Genomic DNA, 23681 nt, shown 5'->3' with positions numbered 1-23681 from the left:
AAGGCTGTCCAACACTGGCTCCTTTCCCTCACTTGGAAATTAAAAAACATGTATGGGGGTGATACACGGTAAATGGCAAATTACAGGGTGCCTGGGTCAGTGGTGTCATCACTGGTTATTTTCCTATTACTAGTGTTTTAGAGACTTCCTAAGTGCCAGGCAACAATCTTACACAAAGCAAGAACACTTTTATTCCAGCTCACAGTTGCGAACGTGCCAACACGCGAAAATTTGCAAGCTCTCTCTTAGGGGCTTCTGGGCACAGGAGGAAGCTCCGCCCCCTAGGGCTTGCGCTGGGAGGTGGGAGGGGGCGCTCCTCTGAGTGACATAAGCCAGCGAGGCGGGGCGTGTGCTTCCGGGCCGAAGGCGCTTCGCTTCCGGGGGGGACACGGGCTTCTTCTAGGAGTGCGGAAGCGAGGCTGGCGCCGCTGGGTCCCGGATCCGGTGGCTTAAGCGGGCATGAAGATCACCAGGCAGAAACACGCCAAGAAGCATCTGGGCTTCTTCCGTAACAATTTCGGAGTCCGCGAGCCCTACCAGATCCTTCTGGATGGCACTTTCTGCCAGGCGGCGCTGCGGGGCCGCATCCAGCTGCGGGACCAGCTGCCCCGCTACCTCATGGGGGAGACCCAGCTGTGCACCACGAGGTGGGCTTGCGGGGCGGGGGGGCGGGTGTGGCCAAGAGAAGTCTGTTACCGCCCACGGTAGCTGACGGATAGGTCAGCGCGTGGTACCCTGCCCTGCGAACGTTCCCCATTATCCCTGCGAAATCAGAAGGGCAGTTTTGTAGTACGCCGGCCTGGCTTTGACTCCTGGTCCCCATCTTAACGAGCTGTGTGACTTCGGGCAAGAAGTGACATTAATTGTGAAGTAGAGGGGATGACTTACTCTTCTTTTTTTTTTTTTTTTCTTTTCCGAGACAGGGTTTCTCCGTGTGCTTTTGGTGGCTGTCCTGGATCTCGCTCTGTAGACCAGGCTGGCCTCGAACTCACAGAGATCCTCTCGGCTCTGCCTCCCGAGTGCTGGGATTAAAGGCGTGCGCCACCGCCGCCCGGCGGAATAACTTTTTAAAAGTTGATGTAAAGTCAGATGAGGTATAGTGTACATAGGACATTTTCAGGACTTTTTCAGCATACAAAAGCCCCCCCCCCCCTTTCTATGGTGGTTGGTACCTTTAAGTTTAACCCAAAGGTTTTCAAGCCTTCCAACTGCCAGTGAGGTATCATCCTCTTCAATTTCTAGGAAAAGAAGTCAAGACTGGAGATTGAAACCTTTGCCCAAGGCCATTTATAAATCCCAACCAAATGTCAAGCGCTGTTCCAGACTCTGAGAACACTTAGTGGGCAGGACAGAGGCCCAGCCCTCATGGGCTTTAACGTGTATAAAGTCAACTCTCGGTGGTTGTTTTCATCCCACGTCTGTGCCTCCTCACTCCGTGGAAGTGAGCACACTTAGGGTGGAACACTGTGGGAGCAGGAGCCAGCGGGAGGGTGGGAGTGTCATTTTAAAAGGTTTCATAGAGTCGATGTTTGAGTCCTGAAGTTTGTTCTGACCCCAGGAGGGAGAGTCTGTTTTGAATATGTAGCAATGGTGACGCTACCGTTTGAGAGAACTTTTGAACAAATGCGGTTGGTTGACGCCTGAAGAAGAGGTTGTATCTAATATTGTGGGACATGAAAGTAAGGAAAAGGTGAACTGAAACTAGACCATGAACAACTCTTAAAAACTTTAGTAGGGCGGGAGAGATGGCTCAGTGGTTGAGGGCACAGGCTGCTCTTCCAGAGGACCCGGGTTCAATTCCCAGCAACCACATGACAGTTCTCAACCGTCTGAAACCTCAGTTCCAGGAGATCTAACACCTTCATACCAATGCACATGAAATAAAGTTAAATAAGTTAAAAAAAAAATTAGTGTTGCCCAGCATTGGTGTGCACGCCTTTAATCCCAGCACTCGGGAGGCAGAGGCAGACGGATCTCTGTGAGTTCGAGACCAGCCTGGTCTACAGAGTGAGTTTCCAGTTTTTGCTGTTTGTCAGCTGTTTTCATTTTATTCTTCTCTCATATAATACATCCTAACTGCAGTTTCCCCTCCCTGCACTCCTCCCAGTTCTCCCTAAACTACGCCTGTCCCCCAGATCCGCTCCTCCTCTGTGTCCCTTCAGAAAAAAGCAGGCCTCCAAGGGATGTCAACCAAACACGGCATAACAAGATACAGTAAGACTAGGCACAAACCCTCATATCCGGGCTGGCTGAGGCAAGCCAGTAGGAGGAAAGGCATACCATGAGTTAGAGATACCTCCACTCCCACTGTTAGAAGTCTCACAAAAACACCAAGCTAACAGCCATAACGTATGTGCAGATCTAGTGCAGACCCTTGCAGGCTCTGTGATTGCTGCTTTAGTCTCTGTGAGCCCCTATGAGCCCTGCTTCGTTGATGCTGTGGGCTGTGTTCTCCCGGTATCCTCAACCCCTCTGGCTCTTACGATTATGAAGAACCTTTTTAAAAATCAGGATTCAAACAAGATACGCAAGCTGCTTTGGATTCTGTGTTAGCATATTTTGAAGTTGTAACAGCAACCTGGAGTCCTGCAAGCACCTGGAGGTTCACTCTCTGGCACCTCTGTAAGAGGTATAGATTTGAGGATAAGTTAGAAATTAATTCAATTTATCACCTAGCTTCAGGAGTCATTTGAGGTTAAGCAATAACATATGTGAAGAGCACTCTCCATGCTTCCTGTACACGCAAGTGCTCAGTATATTCTGGCATTGATACTCTTTCTGCTTGGAGTATGTATTTTTCAATTCTTCATTTGAGAAGAAAACGGCAACCATACTATAAATTCAAATTTTGATGGTATAGTTTTACATTTTTTTTTTGGTTTTTCAAGACAGGGTTTCTCTGTGTAGCTTTGCGCCTTTCCTGGAACTCACTTGGTAGCCCAGGCTGGCCTTGAACTCACAGAGATCCGCCTGCCTCTGCCTCCCAAGTGCTGGGATTAAAGGCGTGCGCCACCACCGCCCGGCTAGTTTTACATTTTTAAAACTTGAGTATTGTGTTCTTGCTTGCTTTGTATAAATGAAAGGAATGCATCGTGATGGTGAGCTTCTCATGACTTTTTTCCCAACAGATGTGTGTTAAAGGAGTTAGAAACACTGGGAAAGGAATTATATGGAGCAAAACTGATCGCACAGAAATGCCAGGTTCGAAATTGTCGTCATTTCAAGAGTGCAGTGAGTGGATCAGAATGTCTCCTGTCCATGGTGGAGGAGGGAAATCCTCATCATTATTTTGTGGCAACACAGGTGATGTTACTTTTAAAACTGCAGTTCTAACCATTTCTATGTATACTTCATGTGGAGCTATTTATAATCAGAAAAAAAAATAAGTGGAAGAGATAATGTAGTGTTGGAATTTTATTTACTTGCTTATTGTGATGTGTTAGACAAGGATTCTATCACTTAGCTATAATCCACATTTCATGTTTGGACTTTAAAAATGCAGACTTTTAAATGGAACCAATAAAAGCAGTTACTTGAACATATAAGGAGAAAACCTTAAGTACATGCAGTTTCTTCTTCCAGAAGTTTCCTTGTAGAGGATAAGGAATTGTTAGAGTAGTGTGCTGATGGCCGCAGGTTCTTCAAGTGGGGAAGAAGTGAGGCAAAATCTCTGCAGTCGTGTTCATAACTGTTTTTCATGTTTAGAATTCATACTATTTCTCAAAAGATCATGGTGCATACCCTTTAAGACCAGCTTCAGGGGGCTGGAGAGGTGGCTCAGTAGTTAAGAGCACTGGCTGCTCTTTTAGAGGCCTGGGGTTCAATTCCCAGCACCCTCTTTTGGCCTCCAGGCCGTGCATGAGGTGCACAGATGTACACGCAGCTAAACATCTATACACATAAAAAGAAATAAACCTTAAAAGAAAAAGACCAGCAACACGTGGAATGTTGAAGGCATTTAAAGGCTGGGAGGCAAAAGGAGAGACTGTCGGGGTTGACATTGAAACACTCACATGCCGATTTGCTCAACTATACTTTCAGAACGATTTCTGAGTCGGCTCACTACTCCACTTCAACCTTTTCCCATGTTGATGTTGAGAGAATATTTTAGCATAGAAATGAGAAACTCCCCAATGCATTTACTTTTACATTAGTTGATAGTTCATGGCCCCTGAGTATTGGCCAGTCTAGCCCAGACTGCTGTTGCCTACCTTTCTTCAACATAGTTTTTATGATTCTTGTCTTCTATTATAAGATAGGCTTTGATTAATAAAACACACTGATCTGAGAAATAAAATCCAGTCTCTTTTTTTCCATATAGCTTTATTTAAACTCTTATAAACTGGATTGGGAAACTAAATCCATTTTCTTTTTAATAGGATCAGAATTTATCTGTGAAAGTAAAGAAGAGTCCCGGAATTCCCCTGATGTTCATTATTCAGAACACTATAGTCTTGGACAAGCCTTCTCCCAGAACAGTGGCCTTTGTGAAGGCGGTGGAGTCAGGCCAGCTGGTCTCCCTGCATGAGAAACAGAGTATCAAGCAGCTAAAGGAGGAACAAGGCCTGGTGAGGAACCCTGAGCAGAGGAGGAGGAGGAGAAAGAAGGTGGGCGGCCCCAATCCTCTCAGCTGCTTGAAGAAGAAGAAGAAAGCACAGGACACAAAGTTGCCTGCTTCAGAAAAGAAGAAGAGAAGGAAAAGAATCCGAAACAGATCGACCCCAAAAGCCCTGTCGGAGCAGCAGGGTGTGGAAGGATGATGCGTGCTGTGGATGTTCTGGAAGGCAGTGGGAAAACTGATGGACTTCTAAAACTGTCAAAGTGTTTACAGCAAAGGACTAAACTTAGTTTTGTAAATTAATACTGTCACATATACTTTTGCCTAAAATTAAAGATGGTTGCGTTTCTTTATCAGCATTCATCTTCAGTTGCTTTGGGAGGTGCTTTTCTATTATAAAATTATTGTCTCCTGTTTCTCTACTCCCACCTCCCAAGTGGTGTGTGTGTGTGTGTGTGTGTGTGTGTGTGTGTGTGTGTGTGTGTGAGAGAGAGAGAGAGTAGGTGTGTGAAGAGACCAGAGGTCAACATGAAGTGTCATCCTCTATCACACTCTACCTTTATTTTTGGTGCCAGGGTCTCTCACTGAACTTGCCAGTTAAGTGATACTGGTTGGCCGTTAAGCCCCAGGGATTCTGTCTCCTCTCTGGTGCTGGGATTCCCAGCATGCACTGCTGAACCGAGGCTTTTTGTATGAGTCCTGCGATCTGAACGCAGCTCCTCATGCTAGTGTGGCAGGTATGTTACTGCGCCATTTCCCTAGTACCATGTATGTATAGTTTTTTTTTTTTTTTTTTTTTTTGGTTTTTCTTTTTTTTTTTTGGTTTTTCGAGACAGGGTTTCTCTGTGTAGCTTTGGGCCTTTCCTGGAACTCACTTGGTAGCTCAGGCTGGCCTCGAACTCACAGAGATCCGCCTGCCTCTGCCTCCCGAGTGCTGGGATTAAAGGCGTGCGCCACCACCGCCCGGCCTGTGTGTATAGTTTTAAAAACCAGTCCTAATGGCTCACTGGGTAAAGATGCTTACTGCCTAGTTTAATGACTAAATCTGATCCCTGTGACCACATGGTGGAAGGAGAGAACTGACTCCCAAACGTTGTCTTCTAACCTCCATACCTGCAAAAAGAACAGAGTAATGCACTTTGTAGAAGTCAAGGGAAAAGGGGGATAAACTTAACCCCATTATTTTGTACAGTAAATATATGGCAATAAAAGCTTAATACAAGAAGTTCTAAAAGGCTTAAGACAAAAGTAGTTCCTTTGAGAAACCTTCCACATTCATTGTTTGAATTTCTATCTCTAAATTATACAATAGAGTGCTCTCAATAGATTGGAAATCATGCTTATACACCCTCCGTTTTTCTAATATATGTCTTGTATTATTTATATGTCACTAACTCATTTTCAGCATTTTTCATGGCTGAATAAAGTGGCATGTAGGGTGGCTGAATTTGTTACATTGTTTGCTGTTCCTGAAACTAAGGGCACCGTAATTGTCTTCTACATTGCCCAGTAACAGCAAAGGTCCTTACAACCTGATATTCCATATAGTTACACTCACCCGATAGTGCCAAGTCATTTTTCCCACAAAGCATTTGGCTGGGTTCTACTGATGCCCTCCAGTGTGTCTAGGTTTTCTAGTGACATGCTGCTCAGCTGTCATTATGTACTGTCTTCTCCAGAAAACTGTCATGTTGATTTCCCAGGCTTTCTTAATATTGATATTCTCCTGCTGTAATAAAGCATAGAGCATGGAAGGAATCTATATTTTGAGAATCTGTATCTATTGCCTGTACCAACTACATGATTCTTAGCTGAAAGACATTTCAAATTTCTTAAATCTTGTTTATTTATTGTCCTGAGGAAAACCTGCCATTTTGCAGCCCATGTGCTCATTAAGATGTTGATTTTTGTTTTTAATAACTGATCTGAATACTGCCCCTTAATGGCAAGAATTCTAAAGTAATGTTCTAAGACTGAGTATCCTGTTGAAGTATCCAAGTTATTCAATTCAATTAGGAATATTATATGTCTGGATCTATGTAAAACAAGGTGTTGTGATTTGACAGGATTAATAATAGTTTTTCATGTGTAGGTAAAATGAAAAGCTTAAAAATCTTCAAAATGTTTTAAAATAGCCATTTTATTGTGCTAACTTATACTAAGAATTTTTAGTTTAGATGTAAATGGAGGGAAGAAGGATTAGTTACTATCAGAAAGCCCTAGCCCTCCTCCACAGAGCTGGGGGAGGGTGTTGAGGTACTGTAAGCTCTCCTAACCACCTGGACCTGGGCAGTAGACCCATGAGGAGAGCTTATTGATGGTTCCCTAAATTGCCATAGCAGCAAACAACCTTTCACGTATCTGTGCTCACACCCATAAACAAAAAGGTTCCTAGCTGTAATCACAGCAACCCCTCTCTGCCATGAATGATGGTGAACACAGAGACTCATGCCTCCTCAAGATGCAGCAGCGAGAGCTGAGAGCCCAGCTCTAAACAAGACATTGTTACCACCAAGGCTCAGGGAACATTATGGAAGAGAGGTCAGGAAATATTCAGAACCAGAAGATGGGGTGAAGCTGCAGAATTTTCTAGACTGGATATAATCACTGCAATCATTAACTCAAAACTTGTTACCTGCCCTGGACCCACCCAAGAAGTTCCAGAATTTATAATTGTTAGACACACTTAGAAAGTGCATGTGTCGTCAGTCATGTTGTCTCTCGTGTAGATTAAGGGTCACTAGGGTAGGAAAAGTCAAGTGGAAGCTATTGGGATTTCTCCTTCCATTAGGAGAGTAAATGAAAAACCAGGCCCTCATTGGCAGAGTAGCAGAAATCACCGCCATTGTTGCATGCTTGAGTAAGACAGATGTACTGATTTCATGAGTGGAATAGATGGACAAAGGAGAGCTAAGAATCCACCCTATTCAACACAGTAAAATAGCGAGTCCTTAACACAAACAGATGCAAAAGAACAAATAATCCAATGGTTTAAAACCATCAACAAAACTGCAGGGATAAACCTCTTCTTTACATGATTTCTCTCATGTATTTGTCACAGGGAGGACATTAAAATTCTAATTAACAGCCACCAACTTTATATCTAACTACTATTTCTTTATTTCCTCTGTCTCATACGTGTTGTGATTTTTTTTTCCCCCTCTTGACCTAATGCAGAGGTTCTAATTGGCCAATCCTGCTTCTCACTCTCCAGATCTTGGATAAAACAGTCAGTTCCAGCCGGGCGGTGGTGGCGCACGCCTTTAATCCCAGCACTCGGGAGGCAGAGCCAGGCGGATCTCTGTGAGTTCGAGGCCAGCCTGGGCTACCAAGTGAGTTCCAGGAAAGGCGCAAAGCTACACAGAGAAACCCTGTCTCGAAAAACCAAAAAAAACAAAAAAAAAACAAAAAAAAACAGTCAGTTCCCCCTAAATGACATAAAGTGAGACTGAATAGGGGACAGTTGACCAAACAAACCAAAAAGGAGTTACCAATGCCAAGACAGTTAAAGGCAGACCAGGCCTTGAAGAGTCACATCTGACACTGTTGTCTTCACAAGCTGTGACACACTGAGTCTTTTCTTCACTTCAGAATTACTCTTTTTGCTTGTTTGCTTTTTCAAGACAGAGTTTCTCTGTGTAGCTTTGGAGCCTGTCCTGGAACTCGCTCTGTAGACCAGGCTGGCCTCTGCCTCCCAAGAGCTGGGATTAAAGTCGTGCGCCGCCACCACCTGGCACCAGCATCCCTCTTAGTTGCAGGTGAAAAGGCAAACAGTAGAGTGAGAGAGAACACATGTCTTGTAAAGGACATATGTGGAAAACAGAACAATGACTAATACTAAAAGGACCACACAGCACCTAGAATTGGGCACAGAATATATCAACTATAGACACCACTACAAAGAAATTTGCAAATGGCTAATGAGCACACGTAAAGATGCTCCACATTGCTAGCCTCCAGAGAAATGGGACATAAACAGAGACAAGATGTCTCCTCAGTTCTAGCAGGACTGCTATAATCGGACAGAAAACAGCAAGTGGATGAAAAGGAAAAATCAGAAAGATCATATATTGCTAGTGTCATTTTAAAATGGTACAACTTGCTTGGAAAACAGTTTGGCAGTTTTTCAAATTGTTAAACATGTGTTTACAATATTATCTGGTAGATTCACTCCTAGGTATTTTTTAGAGAAATTAAACAGATGCCCAGATAAAACTTATATGCAAAAATTCACAGTGGCATTATTATTACTAATAAGATGAGAACTTCACAAAAGTCCACCAATTGACAAATACAGTGAGATGAAATAGAGTACTGCATGGCAGTAAGGAAGAAATACAAACACATACTGTGAGATGGTTGAGCCCAGAAGACTTTCGAACTGGAAGAAACCAAAGGATCAAATAGTGTATGACTACGTGTCTACGAAATATGCAGAATAAGCAAATCTATAGTCAAAAAAGATTAGTGGATTGCTAGGACAAAAGAAGTGGTGCAGGCAGGAGAGAAAGAAGCAGAGATTCTCTTTGGGGGGTAATGAAAAGAATAAACTTGACTGTGCTGACTGACGCATTGCCGTGAGAATATATTAACATCGTGTGGTCTTGTACACTTGGTGATTCAGTCATCTATTAAATGAATCATATATCAGCAAAGCTGTTTGAAAAATGTACCCATGCAAAGCATAGTATGCAAATGTATTCATGAATCAGTAGAGTAACCAAGAGGACTGAGCAAAATATACTCTGTACTTTGGATGCTAAAGATGAAAAGAGAATATGTGCCATTGTTTCTGGTTTCTTTCAAGGAGAAAAAAAAACCATGTCCTGACAGCTCTTTGTGTGCTAATATGCCATTTCTTTTCTTCCTGTGAACTAATCTCCAGCGAGTCTCCGCCAGCCTAATGCTCACTGTCCTCTGCTCCATGCAGTTAGAAAGCCGCCATCTGTTTCATTCAGTTGCCAGAATGGTACAGATAACCCACAGGTAGTAATTGCTAAAAAGCTAAGTCTTCCAAACACTTCTCATTCTACACAACCATTCCACAATGATGTTTTGACCAACCTGACATGAAAATGATAATGCTGCTGTGATGGAGGAATTCTGATCTCCAGAATCGAATTAGCAAATGTAAACCTTTGAATGGTGAGCAGCAGAGCAGGGTGCAGCTTAGCTCTCTGGAGCCATCAGGTCCACACTAGCCTGTCACAGTTTTCCATATTCGGAAAGAGTTGGGCATGAAGGAGAATGTGTGAGAACATCATTGAGATTTAGGTACCCATGTTCATGTCCTGTTCCATCTGAGCCCCCTTAGAATGGTGGTAAGCTAGATGGCTGGGCAGATAGGAAGCAGCTCCGACTGTAGTAGCTCTGGGTTTTGTTGTGTTTATATTTCCTACATTAATATTTTTAGACACTTTCCAACTAGGATGCCTTTTGATGTTCAAAGACATATCTCCTCCCCTACTTACTCCTTTTTCTCCTCCTCCTCCTCCTCCTCCTCCTCCTCCTCCTCCTCCTCCTCCTCTTCTTCTTTTTCCTCTTGATGCTTATGTTAGTTAGCTTTTCTCTTCTGAGACAAGAAATAGGAGATGGACCACTTACAAAAGAGGACATACTGATTTTTGCTCATGGTTTCAGAGATTTCTGCCCATGTCTGTTCAGCCTTGTTGCTTAGGCCTGTGGAGGCCCGATATGTTATGGAGGGAGTATGTGACAGGGGGCCATACACCACATGGTAACCAGTAAGTGAAAGGAGAGGAAGTGAGTGGGTAAGATCTCAGTATCTTCCTCCAGGGCATGCACCCAAGGGCACACTCCTATGAGGCTGTACCTACATGTTCCATCACCTTCCAATAGCACCACACCTGTAGGCTAGGACAACACCTGCAGCATTGCCCTTTACAACAAATTATATCGCCATTGTTTTATGGTAATAGCTGATAGCATTGGTAACACATATTTAATGAAGTTGATGAATGTTAAATGAATGAAACTGACTTAGATGAAATTACTGTCATCAGTGTTACAGGGTCTCCAGGCTTTATAACACATGACTATCTAGATCACAGTGTTGGTCTTCCAGGTGGTGCAAAAAAAGTGTAGCCATCTTCACTTGGCTTGCCCATTCTGCTCACACATAGATCAACTCCTCCACCCATCCCCCAAGACTCACTGATACTTGGAAATAACCAGCAGCTTAAAAAAAAAAAATCACACTAAATGGACTCACTGGGTCTAAAATTGGAGCACATGTGGTGGGGTGGGAAAGGAACTGGAGGGAGGGAGTGGGGAAGGGATTTGATCAAAACATATATGGATGTATGAAATTCCCAAACAGCATAAAAGGAAGATAGAAAAGTTTACATCTTGGTATGAAAGAAGTCATACTTAGAAATACGTCAGCTAGCAAAATGCCATATATCCTAACTGAAAAATTACTATGTGTAACTCTAAAAGGTACCTTTTCTCACCACCCTACGTTATGAATGTCTGAGTGATGGTAACGTGTGTGTGTGTGTGTGTGTGTGTGTGTGTGTGTGTGTGTGTACTCCATATGTTGTGTAACAATACTTTTTTGGAAGAGATGCGACACACACATATATTCGCTCCAGATAGGAAGTCCACAACAGACCAAAGTCCAGCTTGGTGAACCACTGAGTTTCACTGCAGTTACTTGCAGGAGGAATATGGCTGAGGGGTTTCTTATAGAGCAGAAATGACTCAAAGACAGCTGCATCACCAGCATGGGTGACAGCTCCCAAAATCTGGGACCCTGGAGCACACTGCATAGGCCGCAAATAGCTCAACAGGATGAAGAGTGTCCTTTCTAGGTGCCTTAGCTGGTCTAAACCTCTTCCAGGCACTGCTGCTGGTGTCTGTTTCTTCGGGGCAAATTGGCTTGTCTTGGGGTCTCCTTTGCAGTTTTGCTAGTTTGAGAATCACGTTTGCAGCTTGAGTTATCCGAGCATCTGTCTTCTTTCCAGCTTGGCTTGTCTGAGAGTGACTCTCTGCCCTCTTTTTTTTTTTTTTTTTTTTTTTTTTTTTTTTTTTGGTTTTTCGAGACAGGGTTTCTCTGTGTAGCTTTGCGCCTTTTTCTGGAACTCACTTGGTAGCCCAGGCTGGCCTCGAACTCACAGAGATCCGCCTGGCTCTGCCTCCCGAGTGCTGGGATTAAAGGCGTGCGCCACCACCGCCCGGCGACTCTCTGCCCTCTTAATTGCTTACTCTGGCAGGGATGGACCTAGTTAATCTGGTCAATTTCAGGAACTTCCTTTCAGGTATTTTGAGTTGTTCATCTTCTGGTTTAAGAAGCTTCACTGAAGGTTGAATTGTTTCAGTCTCAGAGGAAACTGTTATATAACACCATAGCACATAAAACATGAATGATTTTGTGGGAGGCCTTGCATCCTGCTCTGCCCCAGCAATTCTGAAGCTGTCTAGAGAAATCATCTCTAATTTTATCTGCTCTTAAGAGGACAGAAGGCTGTGTCTTTCCTTCTTACGTCTATCAACCAAAAATGATTGATGATAAGTGAGCCATTGTTGGGCCAGCATCTGATTCTTATCTTTCTTGATGCATCATTATCCTTTTCCCTGTCATGTACCTTTTCCATTCTCTTGAGATGACAGCAATCTACATTTCTCAGTCCAACCAGTGAAGGGGATGCTGCACATTGGGGGCTCCCTTCCAGATCTCAGATTAGGCACAAACACACCCAAACATTTGTTTTCACAGAGAAGTCCTTTATTAAGTGGGGAAGAAAAGTTAAAGTGGCTGCTTTCTGACTCAGGCAGAAAAATATCAGCAAATGATCTTGGAGGTGTCATTCTGTTTTTTAAAAAATTTTTTAATTTTTAAATCTTTGCTTTATCTTTTTTTATTTAATTTTTTTTCATTTTACATGCCAACTACAGTTCCTCTTCCCATTCCTCCTCCCATTACCCCCCTCCCCTCCATGACTTACCCCTATCCACTCCTCCAAAAGAGTAAGGCCTCCCATGGAGAGTCAAAAAAGCATGGTACATTCAGTTAAGGCAGATCCAAGCCCCTCCCCCCTGCATCCCACCATAGGGAATGGGCTCCAAAAAGCCAGCTTGTGCACCAGGGATAGATCCTGATCCAACTGCCAGGGGCCCCTCAAACAGACCAGGTGGCCAAAACACATTTAGGGAACATCCTTAGTCATCAGGGAAATTCAAATCAAAACAACTCAAATACCATCTTACACCTGTCAGAATGGCTAAGATAAAAAAAAAACACTGAGGACAGCTTATGTTGGAGAGGATATGGAGCAAGGGGAATACTCTTCCCCTGCTGGTGGGAGTGCAAACTTGTACAACCACTTTGGAAATCATTATGGTGACTTCTTAGAAAATTGGGAATCAATCTACCTCAAGACCCAATGATACCACTCTTGGGCATATACCCAAGAGATGCTCAATCATACCACAAGGACCTTGCTCAACTATGTTCATAGCAGCATTATTTGTAATAGCCAGAACCTGGAAACAACCTAGATACCCCTCAACCGAAGAATGGATAAATAAAATGTGGTACATTTACACAATGGAGAATTACTCAGCTATGAAAAAGAATGACATCATGAAATTACCAGGCAAATGGATGGAAGTAGAAAATATCCTGAGTGAGGTAACCCAGACTCAGAAAGACAGACATGGTATGTACTCACTCATAAGTAGATACTAGATGTAAATAAAACAAAGGATAACCAGACTACAACCCACAGCTCCAGAGAAGCTAGGTAGCAAGGAGAACCCTAAGAGGAATGCATGGAGCACTCTGGGAAGGGGAAATAGGTGAGATCTTCTGGGTAAACTGGGGGCAGGGTGGAGTAGGGGGTAAGGGGATGGGGGATGAGAACGTGAGGTAATGGGATGGTCAAGCTGTGGGAGGGATGGAATGGGAGAGCAATGAAAGAGTTATCTTGATAGAGGGAGACATCATGGGGGTAGGGAGAAGCCCGGTGCTAGGGAAATTCCCTGAAATCAACAAGGACGACCTCAGATTAGACTAGTAGTGGAGAGGGTGCCTGAGCAGGTGTCATTCTTTTTGTTTGTTTGTTTGTTTGTTTTTTTTTGTTTTTCGAGACAGGGTTTCTCTGTGTAGCTTTGCACCTTTTCCTGGAACTCGCTTGGTAGCCCAGGCTGGCCTCGAACTCACAGAGATCCGCCTGCCTCTGCCTCCCGAGTGCTGAGAGATTAAAGGCGTGCGCCACCACCGCCCGGCCTCAGGTGTCATTCTTAAGAGAAAAAGGGAAGGTCTGTGTTAGAATGGGCTAGGATGCAGTGGTAAAGGAGATAGAGGATGAGGGGGAAAGGAACAAGGAAAAGGGGGCAGGGATATATTACTTTGGATAGAGAGGAGACAGATGCGGCACATAGGCAAATGATTATAAAGGTAAAGGGGGAAAACCCTGTGTTAGGATGAGTTGCTTGATTTTAATTGGGCATGTTAATAAGATGAACCAAAGGGGCTTCTGATTGCTGGACTTTGATAGTCACCCTCAGGAGGAAGATGTGGCCAAATATGGGAATAGACCTTTAGCTTTAGGAGTGTAATCTAATGGTTTTTTAGCAAGGCAGAGGGAATGGGGGAGAAGGGCAAAGTCTGCTATAACCACATACTGAAGTGGACTAGTGTTACTCCAACCAGAAAGTACTGTCACTTTTGTCTCTGTTATGTTCAGGACCTTGTTGTAGAATATTATTTTAAGGCGTGTTACTTTCATTTATGTTGCATTTGTTTAACTCTGTGAAGCTGTGTTACTTGGCCTGTCTAAAACACCTGATGGTCTAATAAAGATCTGAACTGGCCAATAGCGAGGCAGGAGAAAGGGTAGGTGGGGCTGGCAGACAGGGAGAACATAGAGAAAGAAAAGAAGAAGTAGCCAGAGAAGGTAGAGGACTCCAGGGGCCAGCCACACAGCTACACAGCAAGCCATAGTGAGAGTAAGTAACATTTACAGAAGTAAGAGAATGGGAAAAGCCCAGAGGCAAAAGATAGATGGGATAATTTAAAGTTAAAGAAAGCCGGCAAGAAACAAGCCAAGCTAAGGCCAGACATTAATTAATTAAGAATAAGCCTCCATGTGTGATTTATTTGGGAGCTGAGTGGTGGGCCCCCCCAAAAAAGAGCAACCCCCCTCCAAAACAAGACCTTCTGAGGATTTTGTAGGGAAGATGTGAAACAGAAAAGGGGAGAATGAGGAAATAACTCAACCTGGACAAGGGAAAAGAAAGTCAGAAATCACACTGCAGTGGCTAACATTATGTTGATGACTCACTTTATGTTTAAAAGTTTTAAGTTTCTGTGCTTAAGAGAACTATAAAGCAAAACTGGACTTCCAAATGTTAAGGGCTGTTAAGGGTTGATTTTTTTATAATTGCCTGGCCTTGTACAATTTTAACCAAACTATTGTTTCTGCAAGGTAATAGGTCATAAGGTCAACCGCTGTTTCTGCTTCTGTACACAAAACCTTGTTTTGCATGAGAAGACCTTCTGCTTGCCCTAGACCAGAACGTAACTTTGTGTTCTTTGCCTTTATAAACCCCAGACTGAGGTGGCTCGGGGCTACATTCCTGAATCCTGGAGTCCCTGGTGAAGACCAGGCATCAGTAAGTGAATAAAAGCGTCTTCTTGGTTAAAATGTATTGATGGTCGGACTGGCAAGTCTCTGAATCACAGGAGACTCATAACAATACCTTTACAGGGCTGGAGAGGTGGCTCAGAGGTTAAGAGCACTGCTTGCTCTTCTCCAAAGGTCCTGAGTTCAATTCCCAGCAACCACATGGTGGCTCACAACCATCAGTAATGAGATCTGGTGCCCTCTTCTGGCCTGCAGAGATACATGCAGACAGAACACTGTAGACATAGTAAATAAATAAATCTTTAAAAAAAAAAAAAAAAAAACACAATACCTTTACAATCAGCCCCAGAAGGAGAATACTGAGAGATAAAGCATCCGGCCCTGACTGTGCAAAGGAATCATGGGAAACCAAATACATTTCCAACCAAAAGAGTTATGTTCCTTTCACTGGGGTCAGGGTCCAGGCACTTGCTTAATTTAAATATTCTCCAGGTAATTTTAGTGGGCAGCCTGGCTGGAATCTTTGATGTAGCGCTGAAGAACTGGAGTGGGAAGATTAGATCAACCTGGGTATCTGTCAGGCTTCTTTCAAGTTTGTTTTCTCATGTGCACAGTAAAATTAATACAGAAGCCAAATAAGGGAATAGGGTCCTTCCAGAGCTGGAGTTACAGGTGATCATGATCCACCTGATGTGGGTTCTGGGAATTGAACTTTGGTCCTCTACAAGAGCAGCAAATGTTCTTAGCCACTGAGCTCTATCTCCAGCACTGAGGAACCTCTATTTTAATGTGATTGCCGTGTGACTCTTGGCTGTCTAAAGTTTAAGAGCCACAAGGCCACACTAGCCTATAGTAAAGCAAAACCCAAAAAGAAGCAGTGGGATCTGGGAAGTCACTATGATTCTAACAGTTCAGGCTTGGGTCAAGTATCAGCTCTAGATCCAGAGTACGAGGCCTGTCTCAGCCAGACCAGTACCACCAGGCACAAGGAGAGGCAAACCGGAGGAGAGCTTAGAGACCATTCCCACCATAATCAGCTAAGCAAATGCACAGCTATTCTACACACACACACACACACACACACACACACACACACACAACACACCTATGTGTCTGGTACATAAATATTTAGTCACCTACAAGAATTATTTTTATTAAAGCAACTCATTGTAGACACTCAGCATAATTGGGTTAGGAAATAGAACCTTGACATTTCTGGGTTTATGTCTATGATCTGTACTAAATTTACGTTTGTGTAGTAAGCAAGTTAAGGGTAAATTTTGATTGTTTTCCTCTTGGAGATATCTGGTTGTTACAGGACCTTTAAAAAGACTTTTCTAATTGAATTACCTTGTCTTCCATTTTTTCCATTTCTATAGCGCTCTCCCTCAGAGCTTAAGCTTGGCATTTTATGCTGTTGTAGCTGCATTACTTAGAATTTGTTCCAGTTCTGAATAAAAACCACAAAGACAAGCGCTCAAACAAGTCCGTCGATTACACTACTCCTCAATGACAAACCATCCCGCAGCTCATTGGCTTGAACACTAACCGTTAGGATTGCTGGCTGTGTTTGCTGAACCTCACCTGGCTGGGTTTTTGAATTGGGGCATTTGAGCAATCTGGCTCCTGACTGAAGGTCATGTGATGATTCCTGCCAGAAGAAGAGAATGGGTGAAGCATTAGGGACTACCTGGAGGAGTCAAGAGAACTCTGTTAAAAGCATGATACATGAGTTCTTGTATTCTCTTCAATAGTTTCAGGATAAAACTCTGGATAAGGCCAGGAGGCCAGGGTGTTTATAGACCTGGCACAAAGGAACATGGTTTATAAAGGTAGAATGTTAGGATGAGGTGTTTAATTTTAATTGGGTATATTAATTAGGTGAACCAAAGAGGGCTTTTGATTGGTGGATTTTAGTACTTTGAGGTCCCTTATGACAAAATCAAGCTGATACTAGCAGGCTTTGAAAAGGCCACGCTGAGAGGAAAAGTATCTGCTCAGGAACCCCAGGGCCAAGTTCTCTGCACAAAGGAGATTTATTTGCCCCAGAGGGACAGATGGCAGGGAATAGGAACCAAAGATGAGACAGAGGACAAGGGAGAAGGGGAAGGGAACAAGGGAGAGGGGACAGGGGTATTTGTCCCAAGGGGACAAAGGACTGCCTCTGGATAGACGGGAGACAGGCGTGGCACATAGGAAAATGGCGGTTTATAAAGGTAAAAATGGGAAACCCCGTGTTAGGATGAGGTGTTTAATTTTAATTGGGCATGTTAATTATGTGAGCCAAAGGGGCTTTTGATTGCTGGATTTTAATACTTTGATAGCTGGACCCTGGTGATCAGCCTCAGGAGGAGGAAGTGGCCAAATAAGGGAATGGACCTTGGTAGCTAGCTTTAGGAATGAAATCTAGTGGTTTTTAGCAAGGCAGAGGGAATGAGGAGAAGGGCAAGGCCTGCCAGTGTGGTTGGTATATTGTGCACCCCAATAAATTTACCTGGGGGTCAGAGAATAGAACAGCCACTATGTTAAACATAGAGGTTAGGCAATGGTAGCACATGCATTCGGGAAGCAGAGATCCATCTGGATCTCTGTGAGTTCAATGTCACATTGGAAATAGCCAGGCATGGTGACACACGCCTTTAATCCCAGGAAGTGATGGCAGGAAGCAGGAAGATATATAAGGCATGAGGATCAGGAACTTTAGCTTTCTAAGCTTTTAGGCTTTTAGCAGCAGTTTAGCTGAGATCCATTTGGATGAAGACTCAGAGGTTTCCAGTCTGAGGAAACAGGATCAGCTGAGGAATTGGCAAGGTGAGGTGGCTGTGGCTTGTTCTGTCTCTCTGATCTTTCAGCATTCACCCCAATACCTGGCTCTGGGTTTGTTTTTATTAATAAGACCTTTTAAGATTCATGTTACATGCCAGAGCCTTGAGCTGGCCAGAGCCCCTTCACACACAAATGACAAAGTCAAAAGAGAATTGTTACTAGACAAACACGTATATAGGCCCGTTATTCTCGTATGCTCTTATTTGACATAAAAATCCCTATTTGGGGAGGTTGGACAGCTGTGCAGCACATTACCTCCCAACCAGCTTTAATAAAACACCTCTGTGAGGATAGCTTGCTGGAGGTTACCCAGCTAGTTAGAGGAGAAGCTTCGAGCAAGGACCTGTTTGGGACCCTCCATCCACTCAGTCAAATGCTTCCTGTAGTAGAATATTTTAAGATGTGTTACTTTTGTTTATATTGCATTTGTTTAACTCTGTGAAGCTGCGTTACTGTGCCTGATGGTTTAATAAAGTACTGGCCAATAGCAAAAAATAAAAAATAAAAATAAAACACCTCTGACATATGGATTATGATAACAGTCGACTATGTTACTTCCCAGCACCTTGAAGGCCATTTTTCCTAAAATACTGACTCATTCTGGACCCAGTAGATAGCTGATGGATAACTAAAATGAAATAAAAGACTTGACATAATGTTTTCATATCTGTCTACTCCATTGTTGTCTTTTTTTTGTGAGAAAGACGAGTATCTCAGACTGCCCTTGAACTCACTATGTAACCAAGGGTGACGTTGAGCCCCTGATCATCCTGCCTCTACTTCGTAAGTGCTAGGATTACAGATATGTAGCCAGAGCTGGCTTTCCTGTCATGTGTTAATCTGCATCAGCTCTGCATGGAGACACACTGACCAGTCGAGAAATGCTTCACCAGACACTACAATATGTGGTTCTCTGGGTCTGTTATCTGTTGAGGTGGCATTTTTTTTTTCTACAGTGTCCTTATGTTTTCTTGTCATTTTGGTCATCTGCAGTCCCAGACTTATCCTAAGGTACACACCCATAAGGCCAGGATGTTCCTGAGAGATGATGAATCTACCAACAGGAAGGTTTCACCAACTCCTGCCTATACCACTGCCCATTCGTCCACCAAATCATGGCCAGATTGCCTGAGTTCAAGGAAAAATATTCTTTAAAACTCTACTCATGCTTGTGACAAGTGGATAATATCCAAACTATATTCCCGTGTCCCAATCAAATAAAGACCTGCTGCTTTCTCTATTCCAGGAGCTTTCTAATCACTGTTTTGGTCAGACTAGCTCCCTTTCTCCCCTCTAGTTGAAAACCCTCCCTTTCTTCAAAGCGTTGCTGGCCTATTCAAACTATGTGCATTTGTTTTACTCCACTTGTGTCTTGCGCAAGTTCCTACCGGCCAGTATCAGCGATCCAAAAGGGCAGGCTAGGCAGGGCTGCTCTCCCAACAAAGGAAGGCAGAAATGCTGGGAGCATCACAAAGCTAAGAGAGCCAAAGATGGGAACACCTTCTCCCCTGGAAATGATGGGATGGGGACAGGGAGGAAAGAAGAATTAAGGGCAATTTAGTCGGCCCCGTCAAAACAGAAGTCTATTTGTCTCATATACAGTTCTTGCAGGCAAGTGGTTCAGGGCTGGTATGGGCCTTGGAATTTTCAGGAACTCCAGCTCCTTCCATTTTACTGATCTTGTTTGTGTAACCCCATGGTCAAGGTTCACACGTGAACCAAGGTGACCTCTTTAGCTCTAGTCACGAGGTAAGAAAAAGGGACAAAGTTGAAAGGTGGCAAAAGTCACATACCACCTGTTGTGGTGACATATTGTGTACCCTAATAAAATTTGCCTGAAGATCAGAGGACAGAACAATCCACGAGGTTAAACATAGAGGCCAGGCAGTGGTGGCACACACCTTCAATCCCAGCACTTGGGAGTCACATGCCTTTAATCCCAGCACTTGAATCTCATGCCTTTGCTACCAGTATTTGGGAAGCACACACGCCATTAATCCCAGCACTAGGAAGGAAGTGATATGGCTGGGTGGAGAAAGACATACAAGGCGTCAGGAGACAGGAACCAGAAGCACCTTTCAGCTGAGGACTCAGAGGCTTTTAGTCAGAGGATTCGTGGAGATAGGATGTCACCTTCCATTTGGCCTGAAGATTTGGTAGTGGTGAGAAAGAAGTTTCTCTAGTGGCTTATTCCTTTGTCTGTCTGATCTTTCAGCATTTGCTCCAATATCTGGCTCCGTGTTTTTATTAAGACCGTTTATGATTTGAACAACAACCTGTCGTTTATGGAGGGCTCCTAGAAGTTGCCACACCACATTTACTCAAGATGCAGACATAGTTTCTTGGAAAATGACAGTATAATCTTTATCCCAGCCAGCCTTGTATTTAGGTAAATCAAAGACACTATTACTAAGAATGATGTGCAGTGATTTGTACACAGCCATCTCCAGACTATGAATTTAATACATACTTGTTGCTTTGAAATAACAATTCTATAAAATGCAGGTTCTTCACTTTTCTATTAAAGAAAAGGATAATAATTGTCAATTAGATAAAAAGATGGCTCAAATGTATTAATATTGGGAGTCTTCTTTGAGGCCCCACAGTTACGGTACTAGTATTTTTTTCTCCCGGACTCATTGGCCTCAATCAGCATTTTTTATTAGTACATTTATTTATTGCTAGGGGGAGGGATGTATGGGGGGAGTCTCTGTGACCTTCAGAGGCCTGCAGGGCAAAGATCTGAGGGAAGCAAGAAGAAAGACAGTTCAGTTCCACCCGGCTTAGTAGCCTGTGTTGGTTCAAACTTTGAAAGCCTGACCCTGAGTGGTTTATTTTAGGCATATTTAAGCACAGCACAATTTGGTGGAAACTTTTCTGGTGATAATTAACTCAACCCCACATGCACAACAAAGCATAAACGAGTCTCTTTGAGGAACAAAGTAGGCTAAATAAAAGTCGGATATTTGACTATATCGAACTATTTGAAAAGTACAAATGACATCTTTCATAAAGATAGGATCTATAGATGGACGGCGAGAAACAAGCTTATGTTAAGGGTCTGCAGGAGGGGCCAGACCTCACAGAGAGTGCAAATGTCACTAGGCTAGAAAACACAACCACTCCCAGCCTTCTGAGCAGATAACAGATCTTGCACGCCTTCCCTTGAAGGAACAACCCTGTGTGCTTAACATTCCAGGTCCCCCTCACGCTTATTTGTGAGTACAATGACCTCCTGCCTCCTACGAGTGTGCATGCCAGGGCACCAGTGTGCAGGTCAAAGGTCAAAGGAGAGGACGACCTTCAGATTCTCCTTCCACCATGTAGATCCAGGGTTGAGCTTAGGTAGCCATATTTGGCGGCAAGCACCTTTACCTGTTGGCCTGTCTCCCTGGCCCTCAATAAGAATCTAATCACAGAGGCGGCACTAATAAAATCGACTGTCACAGCAAAGTATCACTCTATACCTATTACAAACAACAGTCACATTACAAAACCAGTTGTAATAAGGCTACAGATAGATTAGAACTCCAATATGCTGGTGGCAGAGATGTGGAACAACACTCCAAAATCATTTTGAACTGCTTAAAATGCTAAACATTCATTTATCATTAAGACCAGAAATCCCATTCCTCAGTGCTGACCCAAGAGAAATACAGAAGTGTCTCCATGCAAGAATCTTGCCCTTTATCCTCGTCACAAAAACCCAGGACCATCCTTGGATCTCTACTTAGGCAAATGAGTGACCATTTCTATTATATACGGGCAATGAAATAGGACTGAGCAACAGAAAGAAATGAACTATTGGTCCATGCAGAAACATGGATCTCACAAGAATTGTCCTACAGGGAAGAAGCCAGTGGCAAAGCTACAAAGGGTGTGATTCCATTTGTGTAACATTGTGAGAAGAACAAGACAGGAAAGACTGGGAATAGGCCCGTGGTGGCTGCAGGCTGAGAGTGGGGGAGGGGAAATGACAACCGGGCACAAAGGAGCTCTATCCGGTGATGGAGATGTTCTTTCACTCAGAGTGATGGTCACAAAATCACACATGCTCCCAAATTCATAGAAGGTGTACCTAAATTAAATGATTTTATTATCTATAAATTATACTTTAAAAAAAAAAACCTGACAAAATTCTTGGCTGTTTTTTTTTTCCCCCTAACCCTACTTACACCTTGAGTTAAAATCGATAAAATGGAGGAGGGAAGGAGTGATTATGGCTTAAGCTGATGAGCATAACTTTGAGAAAACAATGCACTCAGTTACTTCCACCATCCAAGGTTTATGCAATTAAGTTCAACTTCAAAGAATTCATTCCTTTTGTATTTTAATGTCTGCAACTGCACAATTTGAAACGGATAGATCTGTTTAGGAAAATGCCTCCCTCTCAGCATTATGTGATACTGACTCAGACAAGACTCGAGTCATAGTCTATTGGACACTGAAAGGCTGAAAGAAGTTGTTCCCATAATGCAAAATGACGTATCCTGGAACCAGGAAAATGATGAGAAAATTCCGTATAAATAATTATTCTGTTCTTGTAAAAGATTAACAGTCTCTCTCACAGCCTCCAGACACAGACAGCCTTTTGCTCTCATTACCATGTAGGCTCACCAATTTCAGGGGCTCCAGTGATTTTCCTGAAGGAGGGCTGTAGTGCTATGGCTGTGAGAACACAGAATCCCCTAGGCAGAGGATAAAGGTCCAGAATAGACTGATGGAGTTAATGAGTATGGGAAGAAATTGCCCAGGATGAGACCTGTTCCACATTGTAAACAATAGGAAACCATTGTGGAAAGTACACTGAATTTATTCATGAATGTTGGATTAAATTATATTTTCAACTCTGAGGAGTTTGGGTAGGAGATGGAGGTGGGCAGTGGAGTCTAACTAGGACACGATTGCACGGTGAGAGATGACCAGCCAGGTCCTAAAATGAGAATCAGTCACTGTGGGATGGAAAGGGACAATTTGAGATGGGTGTAGTATCATCTCTTCTTTAGGATAAAGTTCTGAGGAAGAATTTTCAAGAACAAGAGAGAAGGTTCAAGTTGTTTTTTTTTTTTTTTTTTAACATGACTTATGAGCTGAGTCAAGAGCTGGATCCAGCCTCTTTATATGACTTCATCCACCTCGGTGTCTTTCGGTCCACACCCCATCTTCCTGCCATTCATCATCTTGTTAGTTTGAGTCCCAGGAAGGTTTGCTGAACAAGCTGGAAAAATAGCCAGGCATTTTCAGTCCTAAAGGAGAAAGTGTAGCAATGGTATTATGGAGGTTACCCCTCTGAGGCTAGGAACATAGAGTGGGTGTGTAAACCCACTCTTATAAAGAAGAGTGGTAGTGAGCTGGGAAGATGGCCCAGTTGGGAAAGCGCTTGCCGTCTAACCATGAGCACCTGAGCTTAATCTCCAGGTCCTGTGTAAAAGCTGGGTGCTGCGGAGTTTGACCGTACCCAGTGCCGTGACGGCCTAGAGACAGGAAGATCCCAGAGCTTGCTGGTCACCCTGTCTAGCCTAACCAGTAAGCTCCAGGTTCAGCAAGAGACCCTGTGTCGAAACATAAAGTGGACACTGGCTGAGGAAGACATCTGCTGCTGACCTGTGTCCTCCGTATGAACGGGCACACACGTACGTGCATCTACACATATATGAAACCTTGCTCCCCCCACCCCTCAAAAAAAA

At 43.5% G+C, this 23681-nt stretch overlaps 1 protein-coding gene across 1 annotated transcript; it reads left to right on the top strand.

The window, feature by feature from the left end:
- Positions 1 to 388: 388 nt before the first annotated feature.
- Utp23 (UTP23 small subunit processome component) lies at positions 389 to 4927 on the top strand. The gene is made up of 3 exons (XM_059247298.1): positions 389 to 647; positions 3129 to 3303; positions 4380 to 4927. The coding sequence occupies exons 1-3, from the start codon at positions 460 to 462 to the stop codon at positions 4758 to 4760; spliced, it is 744 nt and encodes a 247-aa protein (XP_059103281.1). The 5' UTR covers positions 389 to 459; the 3' UTR covers positions 4761 to 4927.
- Positions 4928 to 23681: the final 18754 nt, after the last annotated feature.

Source organism: Peromyscus eremicus, chromosome 20, assembly GCF_949786415.1.
Source record: "Peromyscus eremicus chromosome 20, PerEre_H2_v1, whole genome shotgun sequence".
Lineage (NCBI taxonomy): Eukaryota > Metazoa > Chordata > Mammalia > Rodentia > Cricetidae > Peromyscus > Peromyscus eremicus.
Note: the sequence above shows the minus strand (reverse complement) of the source record. Positions and strands in the feature narration are given on the sequence as shown.

Coding starts and splice junctions, on each gene's coding strand:
- Utp23 (XM_059247298.1), top strand. CDS start 460: ATGAAGATCACCAGGCAGAAACACGCCAAGAAGCATCTGGGCTTCTTC. Junction 648..3,128: donor ACCCAGCTGTGCACCACGAG/GTGGGCTTGCGG, acceptor TTTTCCCAACAG/ATGTGTGTTAAAGGAGTTAG. Junction 3,304..4,379: donor ATTATTTTGTGGCAACACAG/GTGATGTTACTT, acceptor TCTTTTTAATAG/GATCAGAATTTATCTGTGAA.